The 16913-nt window shown below is 44.7% G+C and overlaps 1 protein-coding gene across 1 annotated transcript in view; it reads right to left on the bottom strand.

The window, feature by feature from the left end:
- Positions 1-15113, bottom strand: part of LIMS1 (LIM zinc finger domain containing 1) — a 127687-nt gene extending 112574 nt beyond the window's left edge. The window contains exon 1 of the mRNA XM_034758074.1: positions 14960-15113. Coding sequence (XP_034613965.1) covers positions 14960-14991 — 32 coding nt within the window. The 5' untranslated portion in view covers positions 14992-15113. The remainder of the gene's footprint in view (positions 1-14959) is intronic.
- Positions 15114-16913: the final 1800 nt, after the last annotated feature.

The raw sequence follows: 16913 nt of genomic DNA, 5'->3' as shown, positions 1-16913 counted from the left end.
GCAGGGCAGAAGGCTGGGTGTGTGTTGGGGTGGGGGGGTTTCAGGGCAGAGGGCTGGGGTGTGTGGTGGGGTCAGGGTAGAGGGCTGGGGTGCTCGGCTCGTGGGGGTGCTCCTAGCCCCCTGCCCTGAGCGGCTCATGGCAGGGGACTGGAAGGGATATGCCCTGTTCCACCCCCTTCCCCCAGGCTCCGTCCCTACCTCTCTCTGCATCCTCTATGGAGCTGTGTGCACGCTGCTGCTCTTCCCCGCTAGGACCATCAGATGATTGGCGCAGGGAGGGAGAGGAGGCGGGGCAGGAAACACCACGCTGGGGGAAGAAGCAGGGGAGGAGGAACGCTTGGCTGCTGCAGAACCAAGCTTCTGCCTCCTGCCCCCGCAGGGGAGAGCGGTGGGCGGGGGGGCTGAGACCGCAGGAGGGAGCTGCGTGCCACTCAGAATCAGCTCGCGTGCCATGTTTGGCACGCGTGCCGTAGGTTGCCGACCCCAGGCTTAATTGAAGGCAACTGCTTATAAACAGCTTGGATACATTACAGTTTCAGCAAAATTTGAATGACCAGAAGTCTATTTTTAAAAGATTTTTTAAAATGCATGATATGAATTATACTGTGGAAAAGCACTTCCACCGCCTCACTGGGCTCAACATTTCCCCCTCTAGCAGTGGGGGGGGTCCTGGAATAAAGTAGTTCCACTCCCGAGAGTTTTTATTCCTCATTCAGGTTTTATTTTTCAGTATTTTACAAGGTGGGTGTGATAAATGAAGGGGTGGAGGAGCTTACTTTTATGGACACCCAGCCAGCCAATTAGCTACAAAATCCCTGTTAGTAGCTGTTCTCTACTTGCTTTACCTGTAAATGGTTAAAAAAGCCCATAGGTAACAGGAAGGGAGTCAGCACCTGACTAAAAGAGCCAATGGGAGGGTTAGAACTTTATAAAATAGTGAAAAAAAATTCCCTTTGTCTGTCTGTTGTTCTACCAAGAGAGGGGACAGAGCAGAAACAGGGCTGGAGCTATGCTGTAAAAAAGCTGTGGGCCAGGTATGAAAAAATCACCAGATCATACCTAGAAACTACTCATTTGAAACCCCCAGATATGTAAGTAGATCAGGAAATGTCTAGCAAGACACAATTAGGTTTATCTCTTTATGGGTTGTGGACTCCTTTGTGCTAACCACAGGTGCTTTTGTTTTTTTCTTGTAACCTTCAAGCTGGACCTCAAGAGAGCTATCTTGATTCTTAATTTTGTAATTGTTTTTTTTTTTAATCCAGCAAAAAGCCTAAATTCCAGATGTATTTCCTTTCTTTCTGTTTTTAATAAAATTTACCTTTTTTAAGAACAGTATTGGATTTTTGTTCCTAAGAGATTTGTGCATATGTTGTTTAATTAGTTGGTGGCAACAGCTGATTTCTTTTGTTTTCTTTCTCAGCTCTTCCCCAGAGAGGGGGTGAAAGGGCTTGAGGGTACCCCACAGAAAGGAATTCCCAAGTCTGCCTTCCTGGGTCCCAAAAAGGGTTTTTTTTGCAGTTGGGTGGTAGCAGCATCTACCCATCCAAGGTCAGAGAGAAGTTGTAACCTTGGGAGTTTAATACCAGCCTGGAGTGGCCAGTATTAATTTTTAGAATCAAAGTGCCAGAGTGGGGAATCAGCCTTGACAGTGGGCCTCTGGGCAGGCCCAAGCAGTATTGGGTCATAGTACATAATACATCAAGATCATAATACAAAAAGGGAACATTTTCCCCTGGCCCCGCTCTGGGATGCTGCCTTGTTATGTGGACTCTAGGTTGACAGTCCTTCCCTAAACAGGAAGTTAGCTTGTTGCTTCCCCTAAGGAGAGCAGCTTTTCACCCTGCTATAGCTTAGCTCTCCCTCCCTCCATCTCACCAGAAGAGAGGTTTTTAAAGGTCACAAGCAGCCCTTAATTGGACTCAAGTGTCCCTAGTTGACCTGAGTTAATCTTTTTTCAGCTAATGGGAGAAAAGAAACTTTACCATTCTAGGGCTGACATACCTGCCTTCCCCCATTCTCTTACATCTGTCCAGTCTGACTTTGTCACAATACTTATACGTTAGCAGTTCATCATCTTGTTTTCCTACAGTTTTTGAAATGTAATGTCTGTCTCATCTTATGCGGGGGTTCCGTTCCACGGTTAGCACGTAAAGCGAAAACCGCATATACCCAAAATTCCATTGAGTTCAATGGTGGGCGAAATCGCCCGCACTACAGGTATAGTATTAAAATTGTTATTTCTCTTTTTTTGTTGTTTTTGTTTTTTTGTTTTTGCCGATCGCATAAAGTTGAAATCACGCATGTTAAATGCGCGTAAGATGCGACAGACCTGTATACATCTCCCCATAGCCACAGAAACATAGGGACATTTGCAAATATCTTACAATATGCGAACACTCAGAACTTAAACATCCAGTTACAAAGCAAACAACCCTTTGAAACAAACCTCTCCAGAAGATTCGTCATATATAAATATCTGACTAAAATAAGGCAAGCCAAAAGTGGGCTAACAAAAAGGAAAAAATGTGAATGCAGTAGCAAAGATTTTTGAATGGCAGCTTTGACATTATCCCATTCAATCCACTTTGAACATAATTATAATACTGGCTGTATCTTGTAATAGAAAATAAACTCAATATACTTGAAAATATACAATAATTTTTTAAAAGTCTGAGTTCAATCACGTTTCAGGAATGTTTTCACAGCTGAAAATGTGTCTCTCTCTACATACTCTCTGAAATATTTAAAAGTAGCACAGGAACTCATCATAAATATATTCCCTTGACAGATTACTCCAGCTCCCATGAGGTCTATTGCAAACCCCCGTTACAATATCCTTTGCTACAATACTGTCTGCATTTCTGAAGTTCAGCATTTCACAAGAGCAAGAAAGACAGCACAAATGTATTTTCCTAGAATGTAGTAACCCACCACCCAGTTTTTCCATATGTGGTTTAACTTGCACCGGGATCTTACCATCAATAATGCACCATACACAATGCCACAAAAATAAACAATATGCTAATATGAACAGCTTTTGATTCCTCAATGTAATGTAAAAATGTGAAGCCACTGAATGAAGATACATAAACTAACATATATTTAAACATACATTGATCTGTTTCTGTTTTCTGTGCCCCTTCTAATTATAAGCCATTTATGACTATGACAAATGAGGCTCTCCTTCCCTTGGATCCTGCAACGAAGTCATAAGGCTGAATTTGTTAAAATTATTTCTATGGCAAGAGTGATTAAATCCATACAGGAGTAACTTCACTGCAAGACCAGGCAGAAGGAGAAGCTGGAATGGGATGGAGAAAGATCGAATTCAAACATATCTTTAAAAAAGCAAGCACAATATACAAACAAAATCTCTAGGCTTACAAAAATGCTTTGTGCATAGGTGTTCTTATTGCAAATTCACCATAGCACAAAAGCATACTTTTGTGTACAATTCTGCTCTTCTAGTAACCTGCATCTCTTCAGATGTCATAAGGAAGACCTCTCTCCCACCAGAAACGACACACTTATTCCACATATTTCCTCTACAAAAAAAAATTAAGAAACGTATAGCTTTAATCTGTCAGGTTTCATACCTTGCATACATGCAGCTATTTATAAAATGTTCTCCTGCAACAGGATATTTACCACAATTATAGGATTTTGTAAGCAGTGGTTGCTTTGCTCAATCAGTACTGAACTTGCAAAAAGGCAAGTCTTTCCTTACAGTATGCATAATAATCAGTCTATCTCACTCAGCTCACGGGTGCCCAAAGTTTGTCCATTAGCTTATCCTAGCAATCCCCACACCCAAGATGCCTTGAAAAGCATCAGGACCATTGCTATGGAACTGCTGTGATAGGTGTGGGAACTAGGGGTGCAGGGGATGCTGCAGCACCTCCACGTTTTACATGGGGCCGGCAGCCAGAACCCCGAGTGCGGGGCCAGCAACTGGGACCTGCGTAAAACATGGGGGTGCTGCAGCACCCCCCCACACCCATAGTTCCCATGCCTATGTTGTGAACTCGTTAACAGTTAAATGTTTAACTGATACAATTTTCATAGTTTAAACAGTTACTTTTTTAAAACGCTATTTACATCTCTATTTTGCACTACTGTTTTTCTGTCTGTCAGTGTCCCACTGCTTGATTATCTGCTAATTTGCATTGCCCACCAATCTGCACCATTGCCCCACACCATTACCCAGAGTTTCTTTCCTGCTGCTTGCAGCATTTGCTTCCTGAATCTGTCCTCAAGCTTCCACTGAGGCTATTTCCCCTTCCATATGTTCCTCACCACCTCGGGTGAACTATAGCACCCTCTGTCCTCTTATCATACTGGCACTGGAGCCTCATTCTCTCTCATTCTCACAAACCTTCTGTGACAGACTTGACAATAGCCTGCAATATCCCTGACAAACTTTATAGAATTAAGAGACACTTTACTGAATTAACAAAAACAACGAGGAGTCCTTGTGGCACCTTAGAGACTAACAAATTTATTTGGGCATAAGCTTTCCTTGGCCAAAACCCACTTTATCAGATGCATGGAGTGAAAAAATACAGTAAGCAGTATAAATATACAGCACATGAAAAGATGGGAGTTGCCTTACCAAGTTGGGGTCAATGCTAACGAAGCCAATTCAGTTAAGGTGGAAGTGGCCTATTCTCAACAGTTGACAAGAAGGGGTGAATATCAAGAGAGGGGAAATTATTTTTGTAGTGCTAACGAGGCCAATGCAATCAAGGTGGACCTCAGCCATTTCCAACAGTTGGCAAGAAGGTGTGAGTATCAGCAAGTTAAACTTCCTCACTTAGGTTTTGGATGCTTGTTCTAAGCTGAAGCTGTGAGGAACTTGAAACCATAAAGAAAGCTTTTGGGTGGGATTTTGAAGGACTACTCCTGCCAGAGCCTGCATTAGGGATGGGGTGATGACTACTAAGCTTATTAGCATGTGAGTAGGTTCTTTTACTATTTTTAGTATGTTTTCTCTGTAATGTTTTTATCTTAAGAATAAACCAGGTTTGCATAGGAAGTGCAGTATGGTACCTTGTAACTGTGGGAAATTATCATTAGTCTGTGAAAAGAAAGTAAGCAGGCCTGCTCAGCCAGAGTTTCTTGCTAGGATCTCACAGTATAGTCAGGGGACTATGCAGCCTGGAAAGACCCCAGTCAGAAGGGAGTGAGACGTGGGTCTCCACTCAAGGGAGGTGACAGCCCAGGAAGCTGAAGCCTAGAGTGGGTGCCCTGGCTGGACCACAGAGGGGGAATACAGGTGCAGTTGTCCTGAACTGTGACACCTTCATCTCCACCATTTCCTCTACAACAAATTTCTCCCTGCCTCTGGCAAAAAGTATTCCAACTCAGGTCTTCACTTCTGCACACTTTGTTACGGTCTTCACCCCCAGCTCACGGGCTCCACCCAATACTACTAACTGTCACAGTTACTGGGTGAATTGTACCCTGATCCCTCCTGGTTTCTCAAGTGCACCCACCTCAAGTCTCAGACCTCAAGCTGTCACCTGCCTCCTGGTAGAATCAGATGATTCTCCCACTCTCAGACAAGGCCTTGGACTGCAGTCCCCTGTGTATCAACCATGACTACCTCAGCAGGAGTGAGTTATCTTCAGTGCTTGCAGTTCTGTTCTCTCTAGGGGCAAACAGCAGTATCCATTAGCCACATAGCCTTCTTAAAGCAAAATACAATTAATTTAGAACAGGATTTCAGAGAAAACAGACCTTATAAAGACAGCAGTCCATACAGATGCCATTCTCCACAGAGCCCCTCTCCCTCTGTCAGCCCAGGACAACTGACCTCCCCTCCTCTCTTGAGAAGGGTTTTTAACTGTTTAGTGTTCTTTGGATCTCTTTCTTCCCAGCACTGACTGAACAGCTGTGTCACTATGACCTGGGGCCTGGAATTATGCCATTGTCTTGTAACTCCCCCGCAATGTTTGCTGAGAATAACTACATCTCTACCCTGATATAACACAGCCTGATATAACACGAATTCTGATATAACGTGGTAAAGCAATGCTCCGGGGGGGAACTGCACACTCTGGTGGATCAAAGCAAGTTCGATATAACGTGGTTTCACCTATAACGCGGTAAGATTTTTTGGCTCCCGAGGACAGCGTTATATCGAGGTAGAGGTGTATTGTGTTTTTCTTTCCTTTGCGCTCCCCCTCCCCCCAAAACATCTTATTAAGCTAGAGCAATCACATGCAAACAGGGGAGTCTTATAGCCCAACATACAATGACTTCTCCTTCCTGGCCAGGTCACGTGTAGTGTTCATAAAATTACTACATCTCCTCAAAGTTCTCAGATTATTACACAGCAACTCCCCATCCATTGCACCAACCATGAACACCATCCTCAGTGTCCCAGGGCATTCCCCCACTGCTCTAGGAAGCAGCCTCTGGAACTCCTGGAATTGAGGAGACTCGCAGAGGGGCGGAGGAAGGGGAACAGCCCACTCATCATTCAGGCCTGTGTGCACAGTACTTAAAAACTTACAGTTCTAACATGGAAAAAAAGCTAAAATGACCCTAAATCCAACATTTAAATAAAACACAAGCTGCCCATTGTACCAGATCTACTTAGGACCCACCTCCCTACCTAGTTTTAAAAAAAAAAAAAAAAAAAAAAAAAAAAATCGACAGTCAATGTTTATTTAAGAGGTATCAGTCAACGATGAAAAGTAGGAATTCCATGGACAAATTTCAGCCACCCAAATTCCAAGATTTCCTATTAAAAATTAATAAAGAGAAACCAAACATTTGACCCTGAAAATGCAAAGAACATAAAATCTAACCCTGTGTAACATTTTACCAGAAACAAAAAGGAATTTACGCCACGATTTAAGCCCATTTTAGAACGATGGAGCTGTTATCAGGCACTTCTATAATGCTCAAATACACACCATTTAAACATGTGTTAATGACACACCAAATTTCTGTTCTGAGACTACAGAAAGGATGGTCACTCTGGGCTAGTCTACACTGGCAATGCTTAAGTGCTGCCGCGGCTGCGCTTTAACATGCCTTGTGTGGTCGCGGCACAGCGCTCTTAAAAAAACCCATCTCCACGAGGGGAGCAGCTCCCAGCGCTGGTGCACTGTCTACACTGGCGCTTTACAGCACTGAGACTTGCTGAACTCAGGGGGATGTTTTTTCACACCCCTGACAGAGAAAGTTGCAGCGCTGTAAATTGCCAGCATAGACAAGACCTTTGTTTCAAAACATTTTGTCACTGCACAGGCTATCATTTGTCTGGTATGATTTATCTCCCAATGTTCTCCAGCTGATGGAAAAAAATGAATTAACTGTGGTGCGTAACAGGCTCTAGAGTTAACTAAGACCAGCTGGACAATCTCTTCATGGAGACTCTTGTACAGCCAATTAAAAATTGCACAGTATTTTCAAGATGTTTCAAACCTTTGGCTAGCAGTGGAGCTGAATTGGAGGATTAATTTTCTGATTATATGCAGAAAACACATTAATGGCAATGCGTGTTATGCACAGGCATTGAGGGCAGAATACATCCATGAAGAAACTCCAAATGAGAAACGGTTATTGCCAACTCTTGTGGTTTTGCCATGGTAAGTGTTACAATATTTGGTGTTTTTCCTGCCCCGCTTCTGGAATAAATTATTGCATGAGAATCTCAGCTTTCAGTTAAAAAGGGAGTTACTAGCCTACGTGGCTGTGAAAAAAGACATGAAAACTTGATGCAAATACACTGTAAAGACTCCAAAACAAGGAGGCAAATAAAAAGAATCCGAAGTGTATTTAAAAAAATAATCCTGTTATTTTTAAACTAAACTCATAATTGCTTTCGTGTCAGCAATACTGGAAAGCAACTCCCTATGTCTCCCAGGTTTTCAGTGCTCTTGCCAGACAGCAAAAATATCCGATTTTAAAATGGCAGAAACTTCTAAAACAAAGTGAAGTTAGTAGTTTACCTTCCTGCACTCTTAAGTCTAGAAACATGAAAAATGCTACACCAGATCAAATCAATGGTAAATCGAATAATCCAGTGCCTGGTCACTGAAAGAGCTTCAGAGAAAAGAACAAGAAACTCCATAAACAGACAATGATAACAATCTCTCCATAGTAAAAGTTGCTGCTTAATCTCAGGCTTGTTTTATGCCTTGAATTTTAAAAGTTACATGCCATATATATATATATATATATATAGTGTCAATTGTCTGATTCTTCAATCTCTAGATTTTGTATGTAATAACAGATAGTAGATAATGTTTTCACCACTCAGCTCATAGAGAGCTGCTCTTAACAAAACATAACAGATCAGAGCCTTCTTTTGATTTGGCCTTTCATCAGAACTTGTCATGGTGGACAGGCCCTAAAGATGAACCACTTCCTTCACTAAGAAAAGCCCTGTTTTTAACTTTGACAATGTTAACAGTATTTAACATATCCTGGTATGGACAAAGAATAATGCAGGCTGCATTACAATGGGTGGGGAGTCTTAAAATGATAATTTGGAACAGAACAAAAATGCAGAGGAATCAGAATTTCCAGAATGACACACACAGCGTGAAACCACAACAGAAAACACTAAAAAGCTTGCCTTAAGTGCTTCGCCATAAATATTTTACTACAACTTGGAAAAAAAAAAAAAAAAAAAGAATTTGTTAACCATTCAAGCTTTGCAGAGTATATTGTGTGTCTTTAAATGATTATCTGCAGTAAGCATTTGGAGACAGTTCTGAGAAAAAAGAATCTGTGGGTTACAGTATGATTTCATTCCAGTACTATATACAGCTTCTGATTTACGGAGGCCCTAAACACTGCATGCACAATAGTCACTAATGCTATAAGAGTCCAGAAGTCTGCAGCTTTATCATCCACTCTAATATACAGAATAAAAGTTAAAAAGGCAGTGGTCTAGACTGATTTTTCAAACTTATTAAAATGCTCTGGATATAGATCCATTTTCTTTGCTCAATATTTTACTTGTATGTTTGCCTGTAAATATCACTATGAGAAAAAAAATTTTGAATTGGGCACTATAAGCACAAGGTAAATTGACTGAAAAAATCATATTTTCAGTAAGCAGTTGTGAAATGCTAGCTTGCAATTTACTGCAATAGTCCCAGCAGAAACTCCTACTCTGCCAATAACAGTACACCAGGATGACTATTTTTAATTTTACATAAGCATAAGAATACCTTTGTCAAAAATCTGTACAAAATCAGTTACCTAGTTCTTTCTACAGACACACGACTTAGCTCTCCATCTGAAGTGCTGGCATAAAATTCAAGGTTCTTTTGATCCAGATTATATATAATACAAGTACATTTAAAAAACAAAAAAAAGCACTACTGTACTTTGATTTGTGACCATCACAAGCAAGAAATGGCCACTATTAACCTAGAATGAAAATCACTACAGTATTGTCGCGGTTACCAAGCAAACAGCACCTCTGACCCCTCTTTGAGTTGGTCTCTTTGGCATAGAATCCTGTGACTCTTCCACTCTCAAAGTGAGCCCTGGGTTGCAGTCCCCTGTGTATCGACCACAATTTACTTCAGCAAGTCTGACATATGTCCATACCCTGCAATTCTGTTCCCCCCAGGATAATGTCAGGGGTAATCAGTGACTAAACAGTTTCCTTAAAGCACAGTATCATTTATTTAGAACATTTCAGAGAAAATAGATCTTAAAAGCAATAAAACACCTGATAAGCAGACATGCATGTAGGTTGTCTAACCATCTTCCACATGGACACCCTGGAAGAACTAATTCCCTATATACTCTTTGTTAGAGCCTCACTGTCGGCCTGTCAGAGTTCACTGACACACTCTTGGCAACTTATGGAAATTCCCTCCCCACACATACACTTTCCCAAGGAATAAATACAAGTTTAACTGTGTATAACCCTTTGATCTAGCAACTCCGCACTCTGGCAAAACAGTTTACAACAGGAGACAGGGTCTTTGAAGCCTGCTCCATTGTTTTTCAAACATATACCTAGATTATTTTTCTGGGAAGTCACTGTGCCGCTTCCCTGTTTGTTCTTCTCACTGCCCCTATCAAATTAGATCAAATACTTTCATAAAGGAAATTCTGATAACCCTCCACAGTTAGACAGAAACTTTTCCTTACTGACCAGATCACTTACAATATTCACACCATTACAACATATCATTTTCATAGATTGGTATGTGGCAGCTCCACAACCCTCACAGTTACTGATGCCAGAAAGACATCCTCTCAAAATGCTACTGTAGCAGATAATGGTTTCTTCTTTTCAATATTCTACTTTTAAGGGGAGAAAGCCACAAACAAGGGGACAATTCAGGTGATCAGTCACTTCCGGGTTACTGGTTCATAGTCAAAGCATGTTAGTAGTGACTATGGGTATGTCTTCACTAGCAATGTTAAAGCACTGCCATGTGGCTATGTGGTGTGGCACCAGCACTGGGAGAGAGCTTTCCCAGCACTGTAAAAAAACCACCTCCACAAGGGGAATAGCTCCCAGTGCTGGTACACTGTCTACATTGCCACTTTACAGCGCTGAAACTTGCAGCGCTCGGGGGCAGGGGGGTTTCCACACCCCTGAGCGAGACAGTTGCAGCGCTGTAAAGTGGCAGTGTAGACAAGGCCTAAGTGCCAGATTCAGACGCTCTCCTTCAGTTACAGGAGGGATTCACTCCAAGGAAGGGCAGGCCTGGCAATTTCTACCAGTGAAGAACTGCTAGAGTTGCAGTCAGTGCCCTACAGGAGCCCTGCTAGGAGAAGCTGCCATGGGGATGTACTAAATCAGCACATCCCTTGGCCACACCACCTTTTTGCCCACCACCATCCACTTCTTGTGCTGCACCAGCTACCCATATATCCCAGAGGGACACAATTTGTTTGTTTTGCACTGCAGAAACTTCCTCCCAGATGACTTATGAGATGCCAAGAATTACGGACTTCTACAGGAGCATTTTATCTTGTTCATTTCAGCAAGTTTCTGCAAGTGCGGACTCCAAGCTGAGTTTGCCTCAAAATTCATTACTGCTCTCTGGGTGTTTGGCAACCTAGTTGATTGTCTCAGTTCATCTCCCGATTAATGTGTCAGAGCAGCATTTAGTGGCTGTCTCAGCAGAAAAGATGCCAAGGACTTAATTGTTCTATGACCTGAAGAGGCAGTCCCTCCACATCAGAGCTAAGGCACATTAGCAGGACACAGCAGTGTGCATTGCTACTGCCTGCGGTTGTATCTATTTTGTGGATAAAGAGAGAACCTCCGTTTCAAGTACTGTCAGTCTGGCATCTTTCAGAAACAATCACTGGCTAGAATGCTCTTGTACCCCATTTAAATTAAAATTTTATTTTTGTTTGTTATAAATAAAAGTTAACACTAGTGAAGTCAAACAACTGAGCCAAAGTACGTCTTTGTTTTCTTAGAGACAAGGTTTGGTAATCAATAGCTGAGGACCAAGTAGTGGGATTGGGAGAAGGGGAAAAAAAAAAGACAGGATAGCCTTTAGTTGGTTTACAGTTTGCAAGTTAGCTGTTTTAAACATTTCCAGCATCCATTAAATTGCCGGCATTCTAGGTCTCAGCGAACTGGGGACTACATACTGTATTCGTTATTTTTGTCTGCCACAGAAAGATTGTGACATATTAGCATAAGACTTATAAAATTCTTTAATTTGGAACATATGTTTCCAAGAAACATTTACGGCGGGTGAAGCTTTACAATGCTGTGTAATTAGTGAAACAGTTCATTATTCTTTATTAGTTTTTCATACTCCTCCACATTAACTCTTACTCAATGCATGACTCTACACTAATTGCAAAATCTACACAGAAAATCATAGTCCCATAACATGAACCTCCACCTGGGGTTGTTTAATTATTGTCCTGTCTCATTAAAATTATAAGCTCCTTGGGGCAGAGATAAATGTCTTCTGTTACATACAGCATTGACACATTCCTATGCTCAACAAATGATGATCATTTTCTTTGACATTTACTGTTTGTCAAACAGTCATGCTCCTGTTTCTTGTGTGAATTAAGTCATAAAGTAGGGTTGAGCATTTGACCGGTCCAAAAATCATAGGTCAACTGACTGGTCAAATAGTATCAAATAAAATGTCAAAAATGGTCAAATATTTTAAAGCACTAAATTTATTAGAACAATTACAACAGTAACAAAAAAAGTAAGAATCTGTGGGCTCCGAAAGGCTTAGATATTTGTACCTAATTATAAAGAACAAGTTACATAACTGAGTTATTTTAACTCAGAAAAATGCAAAACACGATGAAATGAAGAAAGAAAGAAAGACCATAATGCAATTTAAAACGTTGGCCACCGTCTCATAAAGAGCATTCTTGCTGGAATATGTGACAATGTCTGACTGTGGTTAAATAATAGCCTGTCAATTGACCAGTTTGCCAAGCCTAGTCATAACATTAAATCCCTTATATCCGAAGCAAGGAACATCTATGCTGTTACACTAGTTATTTTAGGTCCTCACTACAATTCTAGATACCACAGTACAAAGAAGCTGCATGGTGAAAGACAAAAAGTCTATCTAAAAATTAAATGCTCAAGCAAAGGGAGAAGGAATTAAAATGACAAAGCACACTTTTTTTTTTTTTTGGTAGAATGGTCTCTAAGTTCACCTCAATGTGGACACCCTGCTCACCATACAAAGGTATTTAAATAGATGTAAAATGTGACATTTTAACTGCAGGGTTCAAATGATAAACAGTTCTTCTATGTTCTCCTTCCACACATTTACTAGTTTTATTTTAGTAAGAATTAACTGTGCTCTCTCAATTTCTGCTCTGAGCATCATTACATGGGTCTGTTATCACAGGCAGTGCAAGTCACAATTGTGAAGATGTACACAAAGGATAGAAACACTTTGAATCACTCAAATGTTTACACAAAATGTTATTCTGCTTACATCAATTGTTTAGACTGCGTTAGCATTTAAATACATGAAAGAACTTGAGGAAAAAATACAATGCTTTAAAAAATAATCACCAAAACCAAAATCCCTGTACTAAGAGCTTTAACTGTAAATAAAATGAAACATACAGCCTTATTATCCCTTCCTCCAGATGAGCAGAGTGGACAAGAACCTGGTGCATCTGGGTCAGGGAGTGCAAAAGCACTAAATACTACCTTCTTGGCTTCATTCTGTCCTTTCAAGCCAGCTGGAGGTGTCATGCTGGATTTGGTCATTAGTGAGTTGGAGGAGGCTTGGGGAAAAGTGCATTTATGCACCTTTCCCCTCCCTCCCAACCACCCAATATTTCCACACAGTCTAAGTTTCCTCACCACCACTAATCTAAACTAGCCTGATGGTAGTTTCCAGGAGCAGCTGCTCTAGAAGAGTCCCTGGCAAGATGAACTTTGCAGAAGTCAAGCTGTTCAGGAGTGTGAGGCTGGGAGCTAGGACTGATACACAGGACCTTTGGATCTCAAGAGCCAAACCTTCTGCTTCTTTCACGAGGAACAGCTTGTTTCACTGCAGTGTTAACTCAAGGTACAATTTGAGTGTTACCCCTAACAAAGCTCCTGTCTACACACAAAAATGTATAGCTTGAGTTCAGTTGTCCTTTAAACTTGAGATAACCAGCCTGTCAGGAGCATTGGTGCTGCCAACGCTTGAGCTAGTAATGCAGTGGGGGTGCAGCTACAGACTAGAAACTTGAGTTAGCATAATTCATCAGCCACTAATCCAGTCCCTCTGTGCAGCTTCAGTACTGCTTCGCAGGGTAGCTGCTCTCATTTGAGGTAGGCTAACTCAAACAGAGTAAAGCTATGTGCACCCTATGGACTTCTGCTGGCACAGCTACATCTGTCAGGGGGGTGTAGATCCCTGACCAACACAGCTGGGCTGGCCCAAGTCCCTAGTGCAGATGCAGTGCTTTTGCCACTAGTGGGGGGTGGCTTTAGTTTAGTATATGGGTACAAAACACAGCTTTACTGATATTGCTGCATCCAGCATGCTTTGCCAGTATTTCTATGCTGCTGAAGCATTCCTGGGGCAGACACAGGAGTTTCAATGGAGACACGTCCTTAGTGTATGACTGGGGGGTGGGGAGGAGAGAACGGGGGATACCACACCCACTGCCCCAACACAAAAAATTCCTAGAAAACTCTACAAGTACAAGCTGGAAGGAAATTCCTGCTAGCCCCTGGTGAGCGCCGGGTCACTGTGAAAGCATGAATGAGAACTGCAGGTGCTGTTACCTCACAACGGGAGCCTGGGCGGGACTACTGACAAAAAACTAACCCACGCCTGGGTGTGGCTGCAAAAGCCCGCAGGCTTTGTAAACCGCAGATCACACCCTGCAGCAGGAGGAACACCCCGAGCGGGTCACACGCTGCATCTGGGAATCTGAGTCACACCCCACCCCTGCCTAAAATCTTCTAACCCGGGCCCAGCTGAACAGGGGTGCAGAAGCAGCCCCCAGTGTTCAACAGCCGGCGCTTTGTCACTCCCACTTTACTAACAAGCCCCCAGAAGCAGCCACCTGGTAGTGACCCCACTGCTCTGCCTAATAATCAAGGTCTCTGCAGTCCGCCCAGAACTAGCTACTTCCTTCCCTGTCCCGTTCCGCCGGGGTGCGTGGCCCCTGCCCGCATGACCCAGCTGGGGGAGCGCCGCTCTCCTCCCAACGACCCCCATAAACGCGCACACGCCCCAGCCTGGCCGCCGCCGGCTGCGGAGCGGTGAAGCGCATCCCCAGGACTTGGGGTGCCACTGCAGCACCTCCCGCACCCAGGGAGGTTGCGGGGAAGTTTCAGGGCGGGCTCCTACTCAGCGCCCTGACCGCACACGCAAGCCCCGGGAGGACAGGGGAGGCCGGGGACCGAGCGCCGCCCTGCAAGGAGGGGGAGCTGCAGAGCCCCCGGCGCAGCCCGGCCCGGGAGGGATGAATGGGGCCGGGTGGGCTGGCGCTGCTGACGGGCTCTTACCTGTTGGTCATTCCCGCCGCGACCCCCAACATCCCGGCAGCCGCCTCCCGCCAGACAACTTCGCGCCCTGCTCCGGGCAAGTTCCGCGCCGCAGCGAGGAGGCGCCGCAGGAGGAGCAGGAAGGCGGAGCGGGGCTCGGACAGGCAGCAATGGCGCGTCCCGGCCAGCTGCTTGCAGCGCTGCTGCTCCGCCGCTAGGGAGGGGAGCGCGGCCGGCGCCCGCCCCCTCCCACTTTCCCCGCCCACTTTCCCCGCCCGGCCAAGCTGAGCCGCTGCCGGGCTTGCTGCTGGCCGGGGCGCTCTCCCGCCTTAGGCAGCGGGGTGGGTGTTGCAGCCCGGCCACGGGCGGCTGCTGCTGTCCCCTGGGTACAGGATTACACGCGGCTCGCCTTGCTCCAGCCGGACACCGCCTCCCTGGCCCCGCGAGCCGCTGACACCTCCCCCGGCCGCGGGGCGCGCACACTGCGGGGCTGGCCCCGGGGCTTTAGGCGCGCTAGCTACTTGCGCTGGGGTAGCGGCTGGCGGCAGCTCGCAGCGGCCCATTGGGCTAGGTGCTGTGCGAAGGCGAGACAGAGATGGGCCCTCTCCCGCGGCGCTGAACCAGCCCTTACTTTGGCTGGCCTCGGGGCTGGAGCAAAGCAGCATTTGCCACCCTCTTTCCTGTCCCCCTCCCTGCCACGCTCAGCCCGCCCGCAGGAGCCTTTTGAAGACAGGCTTGACTGACACGCGGTGAGCTGGCAGCGCCGAACTCAAGCGGAGTTTTGGCACTGCTGTAAATGGCAGTAGGAGCAGCCACTTTAGCCTGTTGTAGGGCTGGTCTTTGCTTAAACTTCTCCAAACTTTTAAATGGTCCGTGCAAGGGACGGGAGAATGAGCCTGGAAGAAGATGGGAGAAAGCCATCATGTTCCCTACTTTGGCAGCTGACATAGTTTCCACTGAAATCATCTCCTGAGGGCTGTTTTTAAAAGCCACACTAGTCTGCTATTCAGTTAATACATGTTCTCACTGAATTTAAGAGCATACTTGAGTAAAGGTTCAATGGTTGCAGTTTATTTTCCTGACGCATGAGTGTTTTTCCAAGAGACAGCGATGGCCTGCAGCTTCCACGGGATGTTAAGTACAGAGGCTGCCTGTGCCCCAAACCCACTCAAAAATGATTAGACCCTTTCCCCTCTTTTAGAAGGGCCACAGGTTTTTTTCTACTCAAAGAAACAAATTCCTGTAAAGTTTTCAAGACCCACATCTGGAATGCCCATATGAATTCTTTCAAAGGAAATGTAGTCAATGCACAATCATGTAATTAGATTATCCACATATTTTATGTTTCTATAGAGAAACACAACCAGAGGAAATGGTTTTATTAAGAAAGCCAAGAGGAGTTAAATGAAGTAGACAGTAGACCAGCTGTTCTCAACTCAGGGACCAAGTAGTACACAGTTGCGGGCCAACTGTGTGCTAAAGGTCATCGGATTGTATGGGGTCCGGGTTCCCAGGTGCCTGGTAGCCTGGTGGGGTCAGAGTCGCTAGCCAGCCCCATGTGGTGGGGGTCCGGGGCTGCCGCACGGCCCTTCAGAGTCCAGGTTCCCAGCTGCCTGGACGCCCAGCATGGCAGGGTTGGGGTTGCTAGCTGGCCAACTGGAGTCCGGGGCTGCCACCTGGCCCCACAGAGTCTGGGATCCCTGCTGCCTAGCCCCCCGCCCAGGCCTCTGTTCCCAGCCCCACTCTGTGGAGGGGTATGTGAGGGGGAGGTGCTGGGCATAGGGGTCTGTGGGGAGGCTTGAGGGGCGGGAGGGAGAGGAGGTGCTGCGCGCGGCCCAGGTAACACATTGGGGGCCGCATATGCAGCCCACAATGATAAATAGGTTGAGAACCACTATGTTAGACAATGCCCAGGAATGAACAGGACTATTTTCTCAGAACTGTACATTGAAATCAAAATAACATTTCATTCTAA

Source organism: Trachemys scripta, chromosome 1 (assembly GCF_013100865.1).
Source record: "Trachemys scripta elegans isolate TJP31775 chromosome 1, CAS_Tse_1.0, whole genome shotgun sequence".
Lineage (NCBI taxonomy): Eukaryota > Metazoa > Chordata > Testudines > Emydidae > Trachemys > Trachemys scripta.
Note: the sequence above shows the minus strand (reverse complement) of the source record. Positions and strands in the feature narration are given on the sequence as shown.